This window comes from Haliaeetus albicilla, chromosome 14 (assembly GCF_947461875.1).
Source record: "Haliaeetus albicilla chromosome 14, bHalAlb1.1, whole genome shotgun sequence".
Classification (NCBI taxonomy): Eukaryota; Metazoa; Chordata; class Aves; order Accipitriformes; family Accipitridae; genus Haliaeetus; species Haliaeetus albicilla.
Window position 1 is genome coordinate 9,443,810 of NC_091496.1, and position 26,201 is coordinate 9,470,010.

Below are 26,201 nucleotides of genomic sequence, written 5' to 3' on the forward strand. Positions count from 1 at the left end.
CGACGTGAAAATTACCCCACACTATATAAACACTGAAGACCCCACATATTCTTCAGGTTTATGTTGTTTCCAGCAATATAAAAAACTACAGCCATGCTCTGTCTAAGACTTCAGATACACAATTCATGCAGTGTTATACTAAGAGGCATAGATATAAACTAGGTGCTTTTAATATTTTGAAATGGTTCTTTTAAAGTTGGAGAAAATTTTGAGAACAACTCTAAATGATGGGATCATTTCTGCAATAAGCCATAGGGTAGCCAATATACTTCTAGTTTATGTGTACCATTACCAATTACATACATTTGTGCTTTTAGCCAATATTGGTATAAAGAAAATATTTACTTGATTTCAGGTTTAAAACTCCCATCTCATCTAAATCCCGTCTTCCCTAAATCTACCACCCATTTACCAAGCATGTGTTAGACCTCCAGGAAAAGTTGTACATACTTGAGTAATTGTACAATTAGAAATAAATTATTTCCAGGCGTGACTCATGTTTTACTTAGGATAAGCATAAAATGTATAACTTGTTTTTTTCCAGAGGGCTGAGGAGGTTTTGCTATAATGCACCTTAATATTTTTAAAGTTTAGTCTTATGCTGTTTCTGGAAACAGGATTATCCTTTCCTGAGGGAAGGGAGGGAAAGACAAAGCATAAGGGAAAAATGCGTAGGATACTTTCCAGTTCCTTGCAGGGCATCTCTATCTTGACTAATTAAGACATGTCTTAATCTCAATGACTGAATAGCAGCTCCAGAAAGGAGAAAGGGAGGAAGGCAGCTAATCTTTCCCATGACTCACACTCACACAGGCTCATACTCCTGCACGCGGTGGCACTGAAGACAGAGGGGATGCTGCCTCTGCTCGGACTTCAGCCCTTCTCCCGCAGAGCTGAAGAATCAGGCGCTCCCACAGCCGCTGACCGGAGCTGTCTCACCCGCGGCTGGGGCAGAGGACGAGGCACGTGGGGCTGGTGGCCCTGCTCCAGATGGCAAAGCTGCCCACTGGAACCGAGTCTGCCCTGCTCCAGCCCGGCGGGCAGAGGAGAGCATCCCATGGTGGGACACCCCAGCCCTACGTGCAGGCATGCGCTAAACAGCTGCACATTCCTCCCTCCTTTATAGGAAGCTAAAGCCATAGTTGGAATGAGTGCTTCCCTGAATTGCATTCATCTTTTTTTTATTTTTTTTTTTTTTCCATTGCAATTTAGTCGTTCTTTGCCAGGGCAAAGACTTGCAGGCAATGACTTTTTTATATCCTGTGAACTTTGGATGGGGTTCAGCTCACTTAGGTCTAAAAGGCAAAAGTTAGCATCCTGTCTGAGCTCAGTCGTTTCAGTTGTCTCTGTAATTTACAGAGAGAGGTGACACTTCCAGAGGGTGACTCACCCCACCTATTGTAGGAATCTGTCTTAAAATAGGATTATTCATTGTCACTTTCTTCCTTGTGTCCCTCCCTGAGAGAGGACCTGGATGAGTATAGGTTAGGAGCTTGACTTCTAGACGGTTAAAGGTAAATGAGGTGAGCGCTATCCTTTGCATTTTATCATGCCACATATTTCTGGCAGCCCAGCTACAAAGAGCTGCTGCCTCCCAGTGTTTTGGGTTGCTTTTTCATTTCTTCATGCTCTGGGATTTGCTGTCCTCTTTTTCTGAGCCTAATGAATCTTACTTCTCTGTAGGTCTTACACATGCACATGCACGGTTGCACTGTCTAAAACTACTGCTGGCATTAGAAGGGTGTGAGAACCAGCAGGTAACCAACAGCAAACATGACCACTTTGGCAAACCCAACAGTGAAGGACTAGAGGCAACAGCTCTTCCCACTAGGCCACAAGAGCATGTTTAAAAAACACGAGCAACACCTGGATTTATTGTACCATCTATTGTCAGAGCTCATGCTGCCTTTAATTCCCTGTTTGGTTACATACAATCTAGCTATGAAATTTGTATGTGGGAAAACCTTCTATTGAAGCAACTAGGAGGGGGCAACTCTGTGTATGGGAAAACAAACAGTGGTTCAAAATCGTCGTCATATAATTTGTTTCCCATGCAAAGAATCCAAAAACCTAATTCACAGTTAGTTTAAACACACTTTTCTATGTTGTATGGATGGATTACAAAAGATGAGACAAAGATCTCACTTGCAGCACATAATATGCTTTTCAGATCATGATCTCTTTCATTAAATTGTTTTCAGTCTCTTTGTCTTCATATATTTTACAGTGTATTTTTGTTTGGATTTAACTTTCAACTTCAGTGTTTTCAATTGTGATTTAAAATCATTAAATATTTGTGTTCCTTTAATTTGTTAGAGATTCTTCTAAACCTGTTCCAGGAATTGGTATCGAGACATTTGTTTTTGCATTTGGCTTGCCAAGTAAAGCAATGAAATTTAATTTACAAAAACCATATATTCAGAGTTTTGTTCTGCGAATGTGGATTAAAAAAAAAATCTATGTGAAATTCAAAAGCATGCTATAGAAGTATTTCACAGGTTTTCCTGTTAAATGGCTATTTAGCTAACCGCATATTTAAGAAACCATACTAGAAGTGTATTTATGTATTTATTCACGCTTAGAGATCTAATCTTCAAAGTAGCCTTACAGGCCCTGAGGGGTAGTCGAATATTTTCTTTAGGCTCATTTTGAAATCTTAACTTAAATTTATAGAACTTGATGCCTGCATCATTTCATTTTTCTGCTGACGCCATTCTCTAGTGTCAGAAAGGTTTAAAATGGAAGCAGCGCTGTGGCTATTTTGACCCATAAATTTACTCTTCTGTCATGAAGGTGCACATTCAGCACTTAAACACATCGCATTTTTGTCTCAAGCCTTCGACTGTGAACTTCTGAATCAAGGACCCTCTTTTTGTCCTGTGTGTACTGTAGAGTTCATGGTGAAAATTCCTTAAGGCTAATATAAAGTAACAAGCATTATAAAAAGGACAAAGGCATGACGATACATTAAAAGCTGATAATAGTATTCCCCACGTATCACCGGTGTGCTCTGTTTGCTCTACCATCTTACACCACCCTCCTTACTGCTTTCTACTGCAGCCTGCCTGCGTATGGGGGACAAAGACTGTGTATTTTATTGCTGAAAGAATGTATTTTAGAGTCAAGGGTCTCTTTGCACCGTATTTGTATAGCCACTTCTGTTTAAAGAAAAACATCATTGATCCAAGGGCCCTCAGAAGAGCTCATCTATTATAACACACTGGGGAATGTCTTAAAAATCACTTCCCCAAGTATCTGGTTTACTTGAATAAGACAGTGTTGTTGTCTACTCTGCTGCAGTCAAGGACCCCTGGAATTAGTTTAATTTCTGCTTTTAGTGCCAAATTTAAAGAAAAAAAACCACACCAAACCAAACCAAACCAAAACAAAAACACAAAAAAAACCCCCAACTGGTGAACAGGTAGAGCAGGACCGGAGATCACGGACGAAGGAGCTGAGGAAGACAGTGAAGGACATGTATTAAATTCTTGTCCCAGTAAGCATGCCTATAAGATGTAGGCAGAGACACCCAAGCTTGCTTTGGAAGAGACCAGAAGTAATATAATGGCTCAGCATATCCGGGCAAGGCATGCTGTAGCATTTCTTGCAAAAAGCGGTTTTAAATAACCCAAACAAACCGTTATGTTGATATAGCGAATATGTTTTCATGCACAACAAAGAACTGTCTCCTTAAGACTAACCAGTCAGTTGTGGAGTTTGGTGTGCTAACTTGGAAATCCCAGCCTGGCACTGTATTGGATTTGGTAGGTATAGTCAGTAAGATTGTTACAGCACAGACATGAAGGAAACTTTGAACTTGGGAAAGCTGTCATTTATATTGAATTTTTAATCCCATGGATCAATAAAGGTTCTTTCATTCCTTTGCAAGCTATCTCTAGTAAACAGTAGTGTATTTCTGTCCTAACTGCTGCAATGTGTAATTAAATTAATTTAAATTCTACCATGTGATTTCAGAAAATCTACTTAGCTTGGTATTGGTGGCAAGAGCAGTAAGGCAGATTTTTGCAGGCAATATTTTGTACTGAGAGTTATTCTATTTTCAGAGAATGATAGTGCTGCATATTTATGGAATTGATAGAAACATATATAGACAAAACCATCACACTAAGAGTAAATACTTCAGAATCTGGTGGTTTTCTCTTGGACCTAGTAAGAAACTTGCCACTACATGTCTATGTAGTGACATTTTTATTTCGCTGGAAGATGCAACATAAACACAGATATTGCAGCAGAAATTTAGTAGCAAGTATTAAGACTTTTCTTCAGATTTTTAAAATCTTTTTTTGGTAACTTCTAGGAGCGAAATTTGTTGGAACTTTTCCCATCCCAGACACCTATAACCCAGATGATGACAAAATCTACTTCTTTTTCCGAGAAATATCACAAGATAGTGGCACGTCTGACAAGACAATCCTTTCCCGAGTTGGGAGAGTTTGTAAGGTGAGGACTCTATCTTTTTATTTTATTTAAAGAAAAAAAAATGTTTGGAATGTTTGGTTTGTTTTCGCCTTCAGATCAGAAGGAAACAGTGTTTTTACCCAATGAGCCATCATAGTAATTTTTCTGAACAGAGATTACTAATGTTGTTTGAAATTTACTCACTTGAAAAACAGACTTGGTATTGACTGTGTACCTCTTCGGGAAAATCTAATTTGCTTATAAATTATAATCCTGTTTCTAAACGATAATATATTGACGTTCAGATATGCAACAGTGACCTGCTTTGTTTCATAAGCTTTCGGTGAGGATTGACTTGTCGAAGTGTAGACAGTGGCAAGGTACTTGGGTTTTTGTGGAAAGCACCCAGTGAATGGAGGGATATGAGCCTAGCTCAGTACATCATTCCTGGGCATTTCTGAGAGCTGGGGTCAGTCATTTGTTTCTGCACATTCCTGATAATCAGTTGGGGTGGGGGAAGGCTCAAAATGTATATAGTTTCTGAGCTACCCCCACATCTGCCCAGAGGTTTCCTCCCCTGGGAAGAGGTGCAGCCCTTGACCTGTTGACCAGGAGGAACCAGGCCCTGGGTCTGCTGCAGTGTAGAAAGTTTCCTTTGGTTGGTGCCTGACCTCCTTTAAACGATTACTCCCTTCACTTTCTCTTTCATTACGCTTGGTTTTGCCCCTTAGGAGAGATTTCTGCCCCTATGGCATTCATAACGCAGACTCAGATTTTCATGAGCTGCGCTCTTTTTGAAGAAGCATCTCTGTCAAGGGCAGAAGCCTCCTCAAACCGTAATGAGAAGATAAACCAATTCCTGCATATGAAGACAGCAGTCAGTGTGGAGTGTGCTGTTTAACAGCCGGCTGGTTTTGCTAAGGTCTTCTTCCCACTACAGCGGGAGGGTGTCTTGACTTCTGCGTCAGACACGCTATCCACTCCTTTGTCCCATAATACTGTGGGAACAGAAGCAGTCAGTATGTGTGCTCCCATCCTGTACTTGGGTCTTCAGTGAAACCAGGTACCCAGGAATCACTGGTAAAAGTCAGGGAAATGGGACTTTAAAGTTGTCTTCATATTAATAAATATAAGCTTTGAGCAAATGTTTATCTCATGATGAACAGATATCAGCAACACCATCACAGCAATTACACAAGTAGGTACATTTCTGTGATATTTTCTTCAGAAGCTTTCATTTACTTGTATTTTCTGGGCAATGTGACTCTGCTGGCAGTGAAAATTATCTTCTTAAGAAGCTTGAAAATTACTAAACAAACAAAAGAGTTTGTGATTTGCAGTAAGATGTGTCTAGGAGAAGAGCACCCAGTCAGCTAATGGACACACACTGAAAAACAAAGAGTAGACACACGTGTATGAATATGTAAATCTACAACTACTCTGCAGTCCAGCCAATTCCTAACTCCAGTTGAGATTTCAGTGACCACAGCCATTTCACACTTCTGTCCTTGACCTAAAGTGTTAAGAAAACAAAAAACTCATTCATAAATCAGTTCTCTAGTAGGTTTTTAGCCAGATGAAAGAATGGATAATCTTTAGTTGGGTATTTCACTGCAGTGTGATTAATGGCAGAATGGAAACGCAAACATATATGATTTGCTGCTAGACATGGCATTTGCTGATTGTGAGAAAGCACTTAATGCACTAGGAGACATTGGTAGACAACATTTTCAAGCCAAGGCACAGGAGAGATTATAGTAAACTAAGATATATTAGCTAGAGTTCTCCAGCATCCTTTACCTAGAGAAAAAAGGAGATAAGATATCATAATAAAAGCAAATGTATTGTAAGGAAATCCTAACGACCATGCGTAATTGTACCTCAAATGAGACTGAATTTATAGAGTAATCATGTTAACGGGAAAAAAAGTCTTGAATTTTATTTTTAATAGTCAAAGCAAGACAATGGAAACTTATAAGTAAGTTGATTATTATTAATGTTAGTTTTGCACTGTCTTCTTTATTTACTGAGCACTTCCTGATGGATGCAGAATTCTCCTGAAAATTCAGATTCCTGGTTTTTTGTACGTTTGTCTTGATTACCTGCAAATAAAAACAAATTATAATGCAAATTATTATAATGAAAGTACTCTTATGGGTATTTAATAGAAATTAAAATATTCAAATAGAATCCTCTGTTTACGGACTAAGATCCTCTGGATCTGTGCTCTGGTACGAAACATCTGCTATGTTTAATTCTCTCTGATATGGGATCAGTGCAAGAGTTGAAAACATAACAATTTCTACTTGCACTGTTTCATTAAGCTAAGCCTTTGCCTTCTTTCCCTAGCAAGCAGAGAGTAACAGTGGATGGGAGGAGCCCAGCAACGTCTGAAATCATTTGCTTGGTGTAAACCCAGTTTTTTTCTACTAGAATTCAATTGCTTCCTACCTCACTGTGCCTTAGGGCTCTTGTACATTAATGCCAGAGACACATGCTCAAATTAGAATGGGCTTTGTTTTTAATAAGGAGGTTATTCAGTGCAGCCTATTCTTTGGCTAATTGTCAATGGCTCAACAATATGGTCTCTCACTGATCCTCCCCCTTAGGGAAAATCTTCTCTGGAAAGCATTCCCTTTTCCCAGCTACTTTCAGCCCCAGAAGATTACAATACTCTTGCTGGCAGCTCTTCGCCCAGAGTCAAACAGCTGTCACTTGTCCTGTTCATAAGACCATACTTACCGTCTCGAAGCATGCGTTCTAATAACGCAGCCACTGTAGCGCTAAATAGCACTAATTTAGATTTACGTCATCTGCCTTCTGTATATCACTGGGGGATATCAGTATGAACTGGGGGGAAGTGCTTTCAACAGTCACTTTCAGAATGAGTTGTGTAATTTATCATGGCAAATGGCATTTCCTATTTTTGGTTTGAGGGCGGCAGAAAAAGTACCATTGGCCCGTCCGTAATACCTGATACTACTTATGGTATGCTCCTACTTACATTAAGTATAATCTGTTGGGTTATTTATTTTCTTTTCAAGTAAGGTCATAAGTAAAAAGAAAAAAAATAGTATTAAAGATTAGCCAGCAATGTTTATTTTTTTTTTCAAAACTCATAAAGATACACATATGTGTATTACATGATCATGCAGACCTTAACTTCTTAAGACCATGTACCCATGTATTTCTGTTTCTAGAAACACAGACATAAGCTTTCACAGCTACATTGTCTTCAAGCCCCTACTGCTGAACCAGTCTGCATCAGCTAAAGACATGACACAATCATTACACACTGAGCCAGATTTTGAAAAAAAAAATTGCAGCATCCATGCACTGTGCCCTCTGCAGTCAAGTAACAAGTCAGCCACATTTTTGTATACATATCCACCACAAAATGATGACGGAATTGTTAATTCTATTTCAGGACAGCCTCACATACGCACAAATATAGCCCTAGAAAAGACCTAGGTTTCCCTCCTATTTTCCCCACTCAAATAAATTGAGAAATAGAAATCCTAACTTACAGGAGTCCACAGAAAGATGTTGGAGAGGGAGGAAGGTTGTTGGGGTTTTTGTTTATTTGTTTTCTATATAGAAACACATTTTCTCATAGTTACAAACTCATTCTATTGGAATGGAGTGGAAATTAGCCAAAAGCAGTAGTCTCGCTGCTGCAGTATGAAAATCCTGTTTATTATTAAAGCGGTTTGCATTTGCTGTGTTACAAGCTTCTCTTTAACAGTTTTGGTGATGTATTGCAAAAGTTACGGCCTGCAGTCTTAGAGACTGATTTCCAAGACCTCAACTGCCAGGAAATCGGACTTTGGCCCCTGAAGTTTTCCCATATTTCCTAAAGTGTGCTGTATCCAGAAGCGGCCTTTGTTCTAGTGGGAACAAGTGAGCTCTTTGTCTTTTTTTTTTTGGTATGCCATTCCACCCTCATATATACCATGCTGTACCTGGGGATGAGGATATAGCAATTAGGCACAGCCCTCTTGGTTAAACTGTGCTTTCTAAACACACTGGAATGTAATCATTTTAAGAGCTCCTGAGTCGAGAGCCCAGGACACACCCTGCATTCCACCTTTGGGTGATGTGATTTATTTCCAAAGCCATGAACATGAGCAGAGTTCAAGGCTATGACCTTGCCTCCCGTCTGGTGCTTTAAGGCAATTTGTATTCCCAGAATGGCAGGAGGGAGCTATTCCTCCGCCACTCGGAGTCCAGGGTCTCCGGTGGGCTCTGCCGTGGGGCTGCTTGTGTGTAAAACTTAGGAGGTGTTTTTCTTGTCCTGGAAACAGTCTAGCCATGCCGTTAATGTGACTAGGGGTAACTGGGTCATTAACATTCTTTGTATTTCTATATTGTGTAATGCATCACTGTGTAGATAATTGATCTATCTCCAAAACCATTTGAGTTGTCCGCGTAGTGTAATGCTTTACCATTCAGCCGTATTAGCCTGGGTCCCGGAAGCGAAATAGCCATGTTAACATGTTCTCAGCAGGGCTAATTAGTCTGGGCTCAGAGCCATGATCATGCAGCTATCCTGCTTCCAGTTCTGGAGGCAACTCATTCCAGACGAGATTTAACTTACTGCTTATTACATGCTTACATACTTTCTTTGTCACCATAATATTGCCTAGCCACAATGCTAACCATGCCTAATGGTTTTTTTTGTTGTTTTTTTTTTCCTTTTTTTTTCTTTTTTTAATTTCTGAATCATAATGATTAAAACCACTTAAAAAAATGTCATCCCTAGAAAAACCGTGGCCCTCATTTGCCCGTTGAGCATCTTTGCAGCGGTGGGTCTTTCAGCAGCCAATTCATCTTGGACTTCCAAATTTGATACTTGAATATAATGTGGCATTTGAAAGTTTTCAAATTATGTAGAAAAGCAGATGCTCATCAAGATGATTTCATTTTAAGGGCTGATGTGTTGGAGACAGGCCAGTTCCATGTAGTATCTGCTTCTAACTGTGATGAATTAAGAGATATAACATCAGGCTTTGTCAGGTCTTTTGGTCCAGCTTTCCTTATTGGCAAGGGTGCAGGCCTGAGTATAGGAAGTTTTGTATATTTTTGTCCCTCATGGGTGTGTTTCAACAACACAATTGGTGGGGTTTTTGAGGGGGGAAATCATGATTTGCAGATGAAGCAAAAATATGTAAGTTATGCTTATATATAAAGAGGTGTGACTGAAATTTACTGAGCCTCAGGGAAAATGAAAAAGAAATTGCAGTGTCAAGATAGAGCTTTAAAAACTGGATTATGGAAATGCAGCTGCACAACCTCTGAAGCAAACTCTGGAAATCATCCTAGCTGCCAGAGAGACTCATTGCAGAAGACGCTGTCAGTAATCCACTGGCTTGGAAGTGGGAAGCCTGCAGAGTAAGTTGGAGTGGAGTTCCTATGACTAACCCAAAGTCCCTGACTTCAGAATGCTTTCATTCAGATGTTCAAATATCTCTAAGAGTAGCAAATAATGACTTTGTGATTTTGGAAATTTTCTGATGTGACAAAATTAGCTTCCTGGGGTTTTTCATATCAGTACATTTAATATGAAAATGTACCACAGTTTACAGTTCAGGCTTTGCAGATGTTTCAGGATGCTAAATTCTAAAGGACTCTGTAAGACGTTGATCTACCTTTGCATTTTGGTCTCATGCTTACCTAACTCTCAACCTGTATTGTCAATACTGTGGTTGTACTGTCCCACACTAGTGACTTCAGGCACTTCTATGTATCTAAGCAAGGAAAGTAATTATCAGGCATTCACTTCAATCAATAAAGGCAGATGACTATTTTTCAGAGGAAGACTCCTTCCACCTTTAACCCAAATCACTCTTTGAAGCACATATTTTCCACCGACTCTAAAGGGAGCTGTGCCCTACTGGGTCCCGGGAATGTGAAATTCAAGGCATTCTGACTTAAGAATGTGAGATTCTGAATGGCAAATTCAGGCCTATTTGTTCAGAAAAAAAACAGCCTATCCCACCGCTGCATCTCACACTGCTTCGGTTTCACAGTGCTCTCAATGCATTCAAACCATGTAAATACTGATCTCCTATTTGACATTCATTGCATGATCCATCTAGTCACTTGACTTGCCTGTAGCTTCATGATCAGGAATGCTACATTTCATAACCTGAAGGTTTTGTTCTTTGGGTTTTTTTCTCTGTCTGTTTATATACTTTTTATGTATTTATATCATATAATTTATATTAAGTATATATGAAAGTTTAGATGAGACACAGGTAAAGGCAAATCAAACACACTGGAATAAACCATTAACAGATTACTCAAAATTTAAGGTAGGTTTTCCTCGGAATTCCTTAACATATTTTATTAGTTCAGCCATCACCCTTTTCTCACTTCAAATTTCCATTGAAATTGGAGTGAACAGCCTAATGATGGATATGGTAGAGAACATCTACTTTGTGGCAGCCTTTGAACAGTTTGGGGGAATGTTCTTAATACTAGCAAACCCTTTGGAGGTAATCTTAGCAGGACTGCTGAATGGCCTTGTGGTAAAATGGTGCTTAATTTTACTATTTCATTTGTCCCAAACCACATTCAGACTTGCTGTTATCATCTCCCTGTCTTTAGCTGAGCCTGTTAGTTTCTGGCTTTTGTTTTTTTTCGTGGTATGCTTAGTAACAGTCCAGAATTTTTCTTTGCTGTATAGTTAGATTTTCCAGTTTGGATCCCATTCAAAGATAATTCAGTAGAAACCTCTAGGTGTGATGTTTAAATACTTTTCAAAATAGAAATCAACATTTTCTGTAGTGAACCAAACAGTTATGCATGCTTAATGTGGGTACACTGCCATTCTGAATGAAATAACAACAAATCTGCTTGAGGAGCAGGAACTCAAAGCTAAAACACTGTTTCTCTCACTCATAGTTCAGACAGAGGGCTTTTCCACAGCAAATGTGGCCTACAGTCTTGTAGTTTTTGCTATGGTTGCGATAAAGACCCTCTTTCCCATTGTCTTCATGCCTAGAAATATGTGAATGCCCAAAGTGGCATCCTCACCCATAGGTCTCATGTCGGATTTCCAATGACACTGGGTGATCCTGCCATACATTCAGCTACTTGAACTTCATTCTGGTTTCATGCCAAAGGCTTCTGTGGTTCAGTCCTGCTGGGCATTTACTCATTTCAGCTGAGGAAGCCAAAAACGGGCTCGACAGTAGCCACGGCACTCCTGCATGCTGATGACTACAGATATGTGTGCCCTTCTTGCCTAATCCGGCTGTCTAGATAGGCAAGGGCATGGGTTGAGTCAAATATTTAGCTTTTCTGTTTGTTTTGGTTTTGAGATCTATATTTGACCCTGGTTGTGCAATCAACTTTGGACGTGCACAGAGCTCAATGAATGATTTGGTCCACAGCCTTATAATCTTAGTCTGTGGAAGATACTATTTAACCTCTCCAATTCCTTTTGCAACAAGCAGTGTGGTTTACACTAAGGGAATGAAGCCAGCCAGTACAGAGCAGTGACAGGTTATGAGATCAATAAATATACTGCGCTAATGGTGAGGACCCTTTAGTGCCTGACACGATGCCTCTGTCTCATGATGAGGAAAATAAGCAGGAAGCCAGGACAAGCTGTGCATGAGGTTCTGGCCTGTGACAGATGATGATTTCAGAAAGTGTTCAGAAATTACAAGTCCCAGGGGCCAAAAAGCAGTCTGGGGTTTTGCACTTCTGTGCTCTAGACTATGAGTTTTCTGTTTCAAGTTGTGATGGTATTGAGCTCTCAAGAAAGATGTGAAAAATTATCGTAGAATAATTCTCTGAAAACAGGTTTGCCTATGGAAAAGCTTAATGTCCAAGCCACACAAATCTAGAGGAACTTCTGATTATACTTTTGGAGAAGATAAAGGGCATGCAGCCTGCACTCTGATGGTCTGAGGAGCACTGTAGAGGTACCAGGCTGATGCATCACCCTGGAAATCAGGAGGGCTGAGTTTATTCCAGGCATTCTTGTTGAGGTGATGTGCAGCTCTGCGACCAGGGGGCTGTGCGTGTTTGCACCTTTAGTCCTGTTGTCTGATTGTCTGCAAATGCTACTGCAGTGGTGGAGACCTTGCAAGGCACAGTCTGTAGGCTGAAGAATTGCATCATTCTGCCAGGTTAGACTTGATAAAGCATGTCGCTGTGAGTAAGCATGTAGTACGTGGGGCTGAGTCCCACTCAAATCCTCATCTTTGGATCAACTGGTTCAAGCAGCAGAAGTATTATACACTAGCAATATCTGCAGTGTCCAGAGGGGTTGGTGCTGTCCTATATGAAGCAATATGCAATCCTATAATAAGAAACTTTCCCCACGAAAGGTTCTGTAATCTCACAAGACCAGCAGAATTACTAGACAGAGTCACCACTCGCTGTCAGATGGGGACTGCAGGCACAGAGGTGAACTGACTTTCCCAGGTTTACTCAAGGTATCCATAGCAGAGCAGTCACAGATCTAAAGTGAACTGACTTTCCCAAGTTTACTCAAGGTATCCATAGCAGAGCAGTCACAGATCTAAAATGGCATGTGCCTCCTTTCTCTTGTTTACATTGCAAGTGTATTTTTATCCTCTCTCAAGTCTCACTTCATGTGTTGCTTGATGTTTTTGGATCTGACCCACAGCCTGATGAAATCATGGGAGGAATCTTTCATCTTACATCAGTATGGTTTGGACAAGAAATTTTGAACCTGAATTCCTAAAGGAGGAAATCTTACTTTCCTGTGTTAGGTCAGTACCTAACAGAGGTGGGTAGGGCAAGAATATGCAAAATAAAATGAAATAATTTAAAAAAGAATTACTAATCTGAAGACAGAAGTCCGAAGAAGATTGTTGGCTCTTTCTCCATTTATAAAGTCTGCTAGAAAGGGTTGGGGTTTTTTTTCTGTAATATAAGGCTTTGCTGCAGGGGATGCCATTTGTTGCTGGTGGCCTTGTAATGTAGCTGGGCTTCACACAGGAGAAGGGCTCCAGGGCCTTTTGCAGTTTCAGCACTTTTTCTCTCTGTTCTCCAGCATTTCTTTTTATTCAGGCCAGGAATTCACTTTGGATGGTCCTTCTGCACATCTTGCCACTGGCTCTAATTAATAACCTGCTTCTAGAAATTCCACTCATTGTCCTTTTTCTTTTTTTTTTTTTTTAAGAGGCTGTTCAAGATAATTACTGTCTTTAAAGTTTTATGAATCACAGTGTTTGACATCTTTGATGTTGATTGATTTTCAGAAAACTGCACTTTTTGTTCTAATGTTCAATTTGTCACTGTTACTTACAAACAAATAAGACATTTTAAACCCCAAAGATGCAGATGTTCTTTAGCTTTGTTGCCATCTGTTTTCCTGCCTACTGGATTCAAAAATGTGCATTTTAGTGAAGCTACATTTATATAATATATAAGCTATGATAGAATAGAAAATAGATACAACAAAGTCTTTAATATAAATTGATTTTTAAATAATTTTTTCATAGAGCAATATTTTTTCTAATGGATTTTATTTTCATGATAAACTTATCTTTAACTAAAGGGTTTGAAAAACCTGTTGTTTTGCTGTTATACATAAATTGCAGATCAGAAAACTGAGATTTCCATGGACGTCTTCCAAGCAAGGCATATGATATGACCTTAATTTATCTCACAGATTTTACATTGTGGCATTTAAACAGCGTTCTTCCTGCACGTCAGAAAGCCATACACTTACCTGCACTCACGGAAGTTGTACATCAGATATCTGAATTCTTAATGTAGTTTGGTAGAAACCTGATTTCTTACTCCAACAAATTATTTTTTAGAACCAGTTCATCGAAAAAGGTTGAAATTTTAGGATTTGTGTAGAACAAAAGTCTGCCTGATTTATTAAAATTATATTGGATTACTCCCCCATTTATCTAGATAATTTCTCTGTTTAAATCTTTGTGATATTTTTTGGTAATATTTCCTCAACAGGTGACAGATTGAACTGCCCACCTTCTAGGTGGCAATTATCTAAATCTCTAACTCGGGCAAACACAAGTAACCAAGGTTTTACAGGCACTTCTTTCTGTTAAAAAGAAGGTATTTCAGGCGGAAGTGTTGGTATCTATTACAGCTTGTGAGATTACAAAGCAGTAAGTGCTAATTAAACCTTTATTTATATTCAGAAAGAAATATGCAGTCCTAAGTGCCTTCATCTGTACTGTAATGGAGTTTATAGTAAATGCTGCTAATCCAGTGTGCTTAGAAGTGATATTTTGGGAGATAAAATTTCAGATACTCGTGGCTGCTCATCTGTTACAAGTGGATTAGCCATATTTTTGGAATGAAAGGCTTGCTCATGCTGCCTTCCCCTTCTCTCAGCAGTTAAATTTATCTTGTCTTCTTATCTCACCTACCTGAAATATTTACTGTTCTTTGTCTTCAGTACCAGTATCTCTCGCCCAAAATCACTTCAGTGCATCCAGTTTACCACACACTTCCAGCAGGGTTGGGACAAATCATTGCTTGGTGTAAATCAGTCCAGCGGTTTTAGAATTCTGTAACTTTGTGTTGAATTCTTATTTCTGTTCACCTATGTGCTGACTGGCCTTTGCTTTGGTGATCTTCTCTCTTCCATCCATTTTTTCTAATCCACTGACTGCCCAGGCTGTACATCTTATTATATTAACGTCATGCTCTACATCCAGCTCACAGCATGTGAGCATGTCAGCGATTCATCGCAGACACATTATTAAATAATCTTTTCCACAGAAGAGACTGTCTTCTTTCTGTAGCAGTCCAGTCTCAAAAAGATTTTGGGCCAATATGTCCTTTGTCCAGCCTCTTAGAGGCCAATAATCATGAACTATGATGGTCCAAGGAATCTGCAACAGAGCAGGCAGATATGATGCAAAGCTAATGAGTTCATGCCAACATGGTCTGAAGGAAAGAAAAATAATTGCACGTTCTCCAGCACCTGAAACCTCAAGACATGTCAGAAACTGACCTGATATGCACCAGAAATTAGTGTTAGGAAGGAAGGAGTGCACTTTCTGCAAAAAATTGAGATTTCCAGATCTTAATAAGACTACTACTACTTGAGAGTCCAGGAGGAAAGGTATGCCTGTATTATTAATAGTTTTTGAACCTCCTTGGCCAGAGTTGAGCTAATTCTACCTGTAGGTAAAATCGCCATGGCCTTTGTCAATTCCTGCACTTTCTCAGTCAGTGAATCCCAGACACTTATAAGGAAAGCAAAAACATTATTATTAAGGGATGACATAAAGAATTGAAGAGTACTATATGGCTGCTAACCAACCCCCCCGCCCCGAAACCCCCCAAAAACACAAACGAAAACATCCTTCTAACAAAATGTACATTTTGTTTCATTCAGCCATGGCAGTAGGAAGAAGCATGTTGGAGGATATGTCAGCATATTATATGTGCAACTGTGTAAACCAGTGAAAGGTCTTTTCAGTCTCTCCATTTCTGCACCGTAAATTTGTCACTCTCTGGCATCAGAAGGACTTGGTAGATCATGGAGTGCTGGCTGGTTGTTGAATTCCCCTTGCTCCTTTATAAACTGTACAGTGTTATTGGCAACTTTTGGATATGTAAGGCACACCTAGTGAATGTCTGTTCTAATGCCTCTTAAATTCAAGTAACATGGTTAACATCGTGTCCTGGCTTGAGAGTGAGGAAATATGGATACATCTTAAATCCAGTGGAATCTTATACTTTAAAGCACATAGCCCTTGCTAAGACTGCTTCCTTTGAGCACAGTATTTGGTTCACACTACTCTTCAGGAACTCAGTGGAACTACTGATATATTTAAAATAAGCATTTGTGAAAATGCTGTGTTGGATCACGATGCAAGAGTGGTAAAACACAAGTACGTATTTTCCCATGTCTTGCAGAAGCTGAACGCCTGTGATGACAGGAGCAGGAGCTAGACAAGGGTGATTTTTCCATTCCAGTCCCATCACATCTTGCTTCCTCCCCGCTTTCTGATCCTAGCCAGGCAGCTAGAGACATCTCACCTCCTGTGATGCTGCACCGCATCCACCAGAAATCAAAGTAGAAGCCCTGCAACGTGAGAATTGCTTAGCTAATCCGAATTGCCAGAGGAAGGAAAAGCTTAACGCTTCTTGCTTTTTAAGATTCTTTGTTGCATCTTTGTAATTGTTTGGTTTTAATTACACCACAAAGTTTATCTGCTGTGCCTTTGAACAGAACACACACATGCAGAGCTTCTTTTTCCTATTGGCTTCAGGCTGCTAATTTTGACACCTTTGTAATAAATCTGTTGGCTAGATGCAAAGCTTCAGGCTTGGCAGGACCTCAGGAAATCAAGAGAGGAGGTAGCAATTATTGTAAGAACCGGAGTTCCAAAGGCGATAGATTAACAGGAATCATTTCCAACTGAGCTAACCTATTTAGAAGTAGCAAGTACGTGAAATGGGAAAATGGTTAGAGTGCATTACCAGAGAAGTGTTACTCCTTGTGAAGTGAATTGCAGCACTTAAAACCATCTTTCTGAATGTCTGTAATATTTATGATACAGCCCTGAAGAGCTAAAAACAATCTATGGAAATACCACGTAATTTCCACCACCCAGTGTTTCCTAATGGCTGGTTCTATACTTCAGAGTTGCAAAGCCAATTAACAAAAAAGTGATTTCTCCTAATGAATCCATAGAGGATAATATTAATGACTAAATTTGTGGTGCTTAAGTTTACAGCCCAGATCCCCTAAGCTTGAGTTTATAAATGAAAAGAAGTAGGCACCTTCATGGGGTAATTCAGAACCCATAGCTGGGATACTACTGTTGTTGAAAACATTTCTCTTAAGTGTTTGAATTCTCGGTTCCTGCTGCAATATCATTGCCCTTACAGTTTTCAGTATGAAAAAAATTGGGGCCTAAATAACATTGCGGAACCTCAATAGATCTGTTATTCAGGGCCAAAGGAGGCAGATAAATGTCATTCATTAGATTTTTCATGTACTGAATGGAAGGAGGTAAACTTCTAAGCAAACTCCTACTTCCAGCTTCTTAAAATTTAAAACTTTCTTCTAAGATCCACTCTCACCACACCCCTCTACTGATCCGAGTCAGTAGAAGGACACCTACCCTTCAGAAGGGTAATTCAAATTTTGAGTGACCCTTTATAGATTTTTTTCTATCTCCAGTGACTAAAGGAAATTTGGCAAGTATGCTCATATCTTGGAAACCCATAGTAAAATAACTGGAAAAAAAAAATCCCTTTTGTGGGGGATAGGCTGATATTCCATAACAATTATTATTAAAATAATATGACTGGTTTTCCCTGGAATGCGTGTATCTTTGTACTATGGACACAAAATAAACAGCCCAGTATAGTTTTTCTTTTTTGAGAAATCTATTCAAAATGTTCTGTATTATTATTAGGTTTGTAAAGAATTCTTGAAGAGCAACTGTTTGCAAAAATTAGCATCACAGGGAACAAGAAATCACATGATAGAGACATATGTTTTCGCAGCATTCCAGCTGTAGAGCTGGTGAGAGAACTTTGCAAACAGATTTGGGTATAATTAGGAAATTTGAGTTGCCCACTCTCTGAGCTGAGAAATGACTACTGGAGCTACTTATAAAAGCTTTTAGGAAAAAAAAAAAAGGCAAAAAAAAGACACTGTGGTTGTTATGGTAAGATCAAACTGTGGAATCAGACTGAAGAAGCACAGTCAATACTGTGCTACCATCGAATATAATATGTTGAAACTCTTCTTATTTGTTTAATACTTAAGTCTTTTAATTATATTTTTATTAGAATGATATGGGAGGTCAAAGGAGCCTAATAAACAAATGGACTACTTTTCTGAAAGCCAGGCTTGTGTGTTCGATACCTGGTCCTGAAGGAGCAGACACACATTTTGATGAGCTGCGTAAGTTGATTTATCTTTAGTGGTCTATTTTAACACCAGTATTGCTTGGGGTTTTTTTGTTGTTTGTAGAAGCACTTTGTCTTGTTCTGATTTTACTCCTCTTGCAAACAGTGCCGGTAATATCTGTGACTGTTATCAGAAGTCCCTGATTTTAACTGGAATTACTCTGATCAGAAATATGTTTTTTTCCCTTTCCCTCCAAAAGCGGGAAAGTGAAAATCTGATTCTGTATAAAAAACAAACTATCTGCAAATGGAAAAACTTAAGAATATTAGCAGAAATTCACATGGCAGAAATTAAAATTCAGACAAAAATAAAGTTTTATTATATATTTACAAATCTCCAAATTATAAATGGTAAATGCAGAAATATTCAGTGGCTGTTTAATTAAAAAAAAGCATTTTTCCCATTGCAGAAGATATATTCTTACTTTCTACAAGAGACGAGAGAAACCCACTTGTATATGGAGTATTCACTACAACAAGGTATGCATTAGGATCACGTTTGCCTGTGGAAACAAATGCTGAAGATCTTGCTCAGGCCTTTTATTAAACCCTTCTATTACCAGATCCCAGTTCCTGAGAGCAGTGAGAGACTGCTTGAATAAGGTTTGCAGTATTGGGGCTGTAGTCACTAAGGACAATATTTTCAGAAATGGAAATAATAAATTATGTCCCTAAACTTTTGTGTGCCTGCCTTTTGAGAATGATTGTAAAAAATAATGAAAATTTAACAATCAAAAGCGTGCTAGTTTATTTCAACCTCATCTAGTTGAATTTGCAAATTTCAATCATATTTATTGAGCAACCAATAGTTACTATTTAAGGCAAATCATTGTCGTGAAGCATTATTTCTGTAAGCAACAACTTGACATCAGCTGTTTCTTAGGATCAAAACCTACTGTGCTCTAAAGTGATATTTCAGTGTTTTTATTGAGAGGAGTTGATGAAAGAATAACCTGTCTTTATCTCAGGGGGATAGAATAACTAATTAATGAACCTCTCAGCTGCAATAGTGAGGTGCTCTATCTAGAATTGTCAGAAAGGAAATAAATAATTCTTTCTTTTGTCTCTGGAACCTTTGAATTAAGTGTAAATAATAAGGAATAGCCAAATGCTGAAGAGTATGAGTGCAATGAAGAATTGCCAAGGCACTCTTTAACTCAGAAGCAGCCACACAGTGGCTCCATAGAATATATAACTACATAAAATATTTAAAATTGAATGAAACATTGCACAATGAATGAAATGGTATCTGAAGTAACTAAGGTGCCTGCCACTCAAAAGCCTGGCATGGTGTTCTTTGGAAAACTGAACTGTTTGGGGTTTTTTTAGAAAAGTATGTTAAAAAAAGGAAAAAGACACATGAAAAGAAATAAATATTTATTTCTATTCCTTTCTATTTTCTGTCCAGTGCAACTTGTAATTCTCAGGCACATCATCTGTAATATCACTAATATACGGACTTCCAGATGTGAACACAATGTAAAGGAATGTCCTTCGTTTGCAGAAAATTCTAATCAAAGTAGCTACTAAATGATAGCTGGAAGCTGTCAGTCACTAGGAAAAAACGGTGGTCTATCGAGTGGTCCCAAAGGCTAAGTCCAGGTTTCACCAAGCAAAGCTTTGACCAGTAATGACAGTGACATTAAATATCTGTAGTTATCAGACCTGTACACATCGTCTGTTATTTAGCACCACTTATATCAGTTCTTAGGTGTAGGACTGATCCAAACCCCATTAGACTCTGTGGAATTAGTTAATTCACTGGATGAGGCATGCACTGAAGCGGTGTTTGCAATATCCATATCAATCCATCTTCTTTTTCAGCTCTGTCTTCAAGGGCTCTGCGGTTTGCGTGTACAGCATGGCAGATATCAGAGCTGTTTTCAATGGCCCTTATGCTCACAAAGAGAGTGTGGATCATCGGTGGGTGCAATATGAAGGTCGCATCCCATATCCCAGACCTGGTACAGTAAGTGTCTCCTTAATTACATACTTCTATTTTTACTCAAAAGCGATCATACCTCACACCCCTCCCCGGATTGGTAATTTATATTTTCCACTCAGGATGTTTCAAATTATCCTCTCAACCCTTTCCCTTCTGTTGACAGCTCAGACTTCTACCTACCCTGTAGGTATATAAATATACATTTTTCCATGTCTCTGAGATAACATTGTGTCCAGACTGTCTATTTCCTGATTGTCTCTCATATTGTGGTCTCCTACTGTACAGCTGTATTTCTATCTGTTGGGATCACCTCTAAGGCATCAACACTTCATAAAAAGCCAAAGGCATTTCTTTATGGAGTATTAAGTTATGATGAGGTATTTTATTTGAAGTCTTGTATTTCTGATATCTTTGTGTCTGTTAAAATCCTGTTCCTTGAGATATGGTCATTGATTCTGTGTGTTTGTGCATGTGTTATGTTTTGAAGTAAAATAAGGAGTTAGCTGCTGGAGATTTTATGTGATGAAAGATAAGTGATTGGAAGAAAAGAGAAGTTTAATATCTGGAAGCACTTCTAAATCCCAAATTCTCAGACTTCAGATGTAATAATCAGGCCAAAACAAAGAGGAAAATTTTGAAAGAGTTATTAAAGACTTCTTCCCCCACTCCTGTCTTGGTATTAAATTTGGAAAAGCATGGACCTACATTACAGCTGAGGAAGAAAACGGTATTTCCAAAAAATGCGTCTGCTTTTTTACAGTCATCACAACTTGGAGCAACTCTTCATACGTAGAATGTAAAAGAGCAATGATTTAAGTGTAAGACAGATATTATCCAGGATGGCTTTACATTATCGTGGTCAGGTATTCAGTGAGCTAGTACTAGGCAGCTGCATAAATCCAGCCAAACACTGAGTTACTGAGGTTGGGCTGCTGCTGGCACCTTGCCTAGAAACCACCTGGGTGTTTCTGCACGATTTCTCTGATATCAGCACTGGTGTAACCTTTGCTTCAAGCCGCATTATCTAGCTTATTTAGCTCTTGTTTTCACACATTTCCTCGTGTCTCTGCGTTTTCTTCTTCATCCTTCCAATGGACCCAACTGCATCATCCAAGCCCCTGCTGTTTGCTGCACTCGGTGGTCCCAGGCTTCAGCAGGTCAGGCCCTGAGCTCTGATTCCCTCCTCTCAACCGCAGGCACGTGGCAGAGGGCACCGCTCTCTAAAAAGACTAGGGCACCTCTAGAGATCGATTTGGCTTGCCTAGGATCTGCGCTGCTAGAGCAAATGCGCTCCTAATTTAGACAATTTGGGCACTGTAGGCTTACGCATCTTTCTCTCATGCAGAATATACAGTGCCCCAGAAAAGAAGATTACATTTAATTTTTTATATATTTTTTTTTAAAGTATGCGCAACTCCATTACTGGTCAAGAAGTGCAGATGCATTTAGTTTTAAGTACAAAAATGGTGCCAGTGAGAACAATAGCTGGTCCCATGGCATATAAAGAGATTAAAATAACTCTTTTGAAAAACTCAGAGTGCCCCATAAGGATGAACACTCTGCACAGATAGATGGATCATAAGCTCATTGCATTTTTGAGTGTATTAGCCATCACATGGTTGAGCTGGGACTCGCAAGGAAGGAAACATGTCATGCTGAAGCATGTCAATGCTGATCTTTATCACTGATTTGAATAGCCATGCTTGCAAGTATTTTAAAAGTTGGAAAGTTTAAAAATAAATGGATATTTTCCATAAGCCACCCCTTAACTCTCCAATTGCTTCCTTTAAGCACCTGATAACAGCTGTGGGAAAAAGGTCTTATAAAAATCCTTATGACCTCCATACTCAGTGGTTTTCTGTAGGAGTTTGTCTGACCAAGGACCGAGAAGTAAAGTGGATTTTACCGAAGAAAGCCCTCAGAAGAAAGATATCTATAATATTTGCTATGTAGATAAGGTAAATTTATTGCTGAATAGTTATTTATCTTTTGTCTTAGTGACTGCAACATGCTTCAGGCTCAGTAGTTTAATATACGGTATCGAAATAAGTAGATCCATGCCATGCTCTCATCTTATAATGGGCTGTGCCAAACCTCTGGCTATGAACAGATTTCGACTGGGATCTGAAAAAGCAGTGCAGTGCAGTGCTCAAAGGCAAGTAAAAGCAGCAGCATGCTACACCCCTGCAGAACACTGCAGTAGGAATGCTGAAATGCTCTTCCTTAAAGATTAATTTCATCATTTCTTGCCAGCTATGAGGTGGTTCAGGAATGCTCAGAAGAAAGCCAAAGAGGGGTAACCTCCCCCTTTTTAAGTTGCTAGAACTTTTTGTAAATTTAAGGTGTGCCTAAGTGCTGCCTACAGTTAGCATAGCCCTGATTTTATATTTCTTACATTTTAAGTTACTGGCGAAGTCTAAAAAAAGCTACGCTAGGAAATGCGTTTCCTTTGATGTTTGGCTTTAAGAGAAGCATTGCCTTCCTTTCAGCATTTCTACAGAAGCAGGAGACCGCTTACCCTAATTTAACTTTCTGCTCCGCTGCCTTTATCTCCTAAGTAAATAAAGCTGTTCGCCAGAGAGCCTGCGACCACTTTGATACTGGAATTTTGACAAAACGCTTCCTGCGGCAATTTATGTCCCAGATAAACTCCCGCCACGCCTATGACATCATGCCTCCGCAATGCCCAGCAGCGCGTGGGCAGCAGGAGCCCGTGTCCCGGGGGGGGCAGCGGGGGTGTCCCCTGGTGGATGAGGGACCCCCCTTCCCTCTCCACCCCCCCACCGCCCTCCGCACCGTGGGCGATGGACAACGCGCGGCTCTTTCCCTCTGGCTTCCCCCAGCAATGCTAAAGAGCAAGTGGAAATGATGGGAATCGAAGAAAGACAAGGCTTCGCATCTATTTCAGTTTGGAAGGTGGAAAAGAAACTAAAAAAAAAGAGATGGAAGAAACCTGTAGTGGGCAGCCCTGAAACAAAGGGCGATTAGAACACCAAGGGAGTTTTTGCTCTGTCTTCTTTAACTGGTTAAAAATTGGACTTGCGTATCTGCAGCTGTCCCCAGCCAAGAAATCCAGTTTTCTTCCCATCTCTTAGGGTTTCAACCAGGAAATTGTCCATTGGTAAAGAAATCATCAAGGACTTTCTTTAAAGTGCGTTCTGTATTCTGAAACAGGGTTTTCACAGCACCCTCCCAGTAATCACAAAAAGCATTTGAACAAGATTTTCAGTGAATTAGGAAGGAAAAACATTCCTAGCTTATTTAGTTAGTTGTAACCGTTGCAGTATCAGAGCAACTCATAATGCCCAGAATTTGGAAATTCTGATAGGATACACAGGAGTCATCCTCATTTCATTGATGGTGAGTAAATGTCATTGAGGTCAGATTTTGAGAGGAATGTCAGTATATAAAGATGCAGATTAACACTTAGTCTGATCTACTGCAGAACATAGGACTCTAACTGCTAGCCAAGGCACCACCAAATATTTTGGTAGAGCTAGATATTTACTAACTGATTTGCCAAAGGTTCAAAACAGAGCTCTGAATCAGCAAAGTAAGATTCTTGCTGTCTGAGTCACTTCTTAGCTACAAGAAGAAACAGCCCAGCATGTTGCTTTTGTCCATTTGAAGAGTTTTATGTCTCATGTCTTTCCACTCTAGATCTGAATATGGCCCTGAGCTCCTGAATTCTTTGTTTTTTTTTTTTTTTTAAAGTTCCCTTACAAGCCCTCAGATTCTCCTGCGATTTTTTAATCTTTTTTTTTTTCTCTCCCTCTATTGCTTTTTCTCCCTTTCTTCAGTGAAACACCTTCCTTTGTTTCCTCTGCTAATCCAGTACACAGGCTGATTGAGATGTGGTGTCCATCCCATTGGGACTTGGCTGAACCACAGAGAAATACTGCCTGCCAAAAAGCCTCCCCCTGTCCTCCTGTCTGGTTAGTTTTGCTGCTTTAATAAGTGTGTTCATAAAACATTGAGGGTTGCACAGGTTTCCCTTGTTATTTTTAGACTTATCTTCCTCTTTCACCTGATCTTTTATGGGATAGACTGCATTCTTTGCTTATCCAAATCCTCTCTCCTTTGATCTCCCCACTGTAAATGGGGCTGCTTAATTAAGTGAAATGTTTCACTTCATGGGTTTATTTTCCTGCAAAAGCCTCCTCCGCCTCCCCTTACTTACCAACCTGTTTTCCCCAACATGAATCACCTTTCAGTTCATAGCAGCCTTTTGAAACGCTGCGAACCTGGTCACCTTTCACACTGGCAGAAGTCAGCAGAGAATTACGAAGTGCCACCTGCAAAGTCAAGTTCACTCACCTAGCTGGTCTCAGCTCAGTTAGCCTCAGATTAATGCTCTCTTGTCTCAGCCTTTTCTATCAACAACACAGGTGCGTTAAATAGAAAAGCAATACAAAGTGCTCAAGACAAACAGTGGAACAGGGTAGAACAAATCTCGCACATCCAGTGGGATGCAAACTCTATCTTAAAAAAAATATGGGGACTTCAATTTATTTGTGGGGATTTTTTGTTTGTTTTGTTTGTGCTTTTTGTGGCAGGGTTTGGGTGAGGTTGATTCCATTTAAAATTTGTGCTGTTTGTCTCCTGCAGAACCTGACTCATTCCCCTCTACCCTACCCTCTTCCAGGCTTGCTGCTGGAAGGTTAGCATCAAAGTCTCCCTGCTGAGTGTCCAGTCCTTCTGGCACAACCCATCCATCCTGTAGAGAAGCACTAAGGCTTTTTGCAGGCATGTCCAAATGCAAAATGTATTGCGCAGCTCTGATAAGACTACAGAGAAGACACCACATGGTACTTAGGCCACTCAGGAACCCGAGTTTCATCTTCAGAATGGTTTATGGTTGAATCTCCAATGGCACATAAGCTGTTATCTAATCCACAGAAGATCATAAACCTATAAGTACCCCATTTTTTAAAGTACTTCTGGGCATCTTGGAAGCTCACACCAGTCCTTAGTGTTACATCTTAATCCCTCAGGACTCAGACTTCATATTTCTTTATAAACTCTACAAATAAAGTTGAATGTGTTGGGTGCGTGAGAGGACCCCTTTAACACAGAAGAGACTAGTTGAAGTTCTTCAGCTTCTCTGCTTTTTCTTGATGGATCAGTGATAAAGGAACTTACTTAGAGCTTGGAAAACTTTACATCATAGGAGAATGCTGACTAGAAGGCCATATCTCCTTGCTTATTAAATACGCATTCACTGAGAGCTTGGGAGAAAAGGACCATGTGGTTGATTCATTCCCTCTGAGGGAGGGTCTGGTGCTCCAGTTCCTACTGCACTTAACACAGAGAGCTTTTCAGAGGAAAACAGATCTTCTCCCTTCCTGGTTAACATCTGAGCAACGTTCTTACTGCTTTTGGCTAAGCTGAGAGATAATTATCACATGAAAGGTGAAACACCTTCAATAGGAAGGAGCGAGGAGCTCCCAGGATGGCTCTGGTCCACACACCTGGCTAGGAGGGAAGCCCAGACCAAGACATCCAATTCCCCAATATGGGAGAAATTTAAGAAATATTTCAGTCCTTAGTGTTTCACACTGGCTACTTCAGATGGTCCCAAGAGAGTGACTTGCTGGTGTGGTGCCTAGTTGTCCTTGTGAAATGCATGACAATTCCCAGCCTGGACATTGCAAAATCTGCCAAGCAGATGCCTACTGCACTCAATATTATCAAGTCCCTGTTGTGTATCTAGCCTATGGGTGTTTGAGTCTCATTGTTAAGTGGGTTTAAGGCTCAATGTGACAAGTCACTTTTAAAACTGGGATTTTCAACACACTTGAAATAGAAACCCTTTTGAAGCTCCCAGGGAACAGCATTCTGGTTTGAAACTGTCAGTAGACAACAGCACTGCTGAACCACAGAGGCATCATTAAAAGAAAAGGGTATTTTTTTACATACCTTATAGCTAGGTTCCCAAATA

General features: G+C 39.7%; 1 protein-coding gene across 1 annotated transcript in view; it reads left to right on the top strand.

Annotated features, from left to right (window-relative positions):
- Positions 1 to 26,201, top strand: part of SEMA3D (semaphorin 3D) — a 147,442-nt gene that overhangs the window by 87,255 nt on the left and 33,986 nt on the right. Inside the window, 4 exon segments of the mRNA XM_069801680.1 lie at positions 4,319 to 4,461; positions 18,196 to 18,310; positions 18,726 to 18,795; positions 20,140 to 20,284. Of these exon segments, the coding sequence (XP_069657781.1) occupies positions 4,319 to 4,461; positions 18,196 to 18,310; positions 18,726 to 18,795; positions 20,140 to 20,284 (473 nt within the window).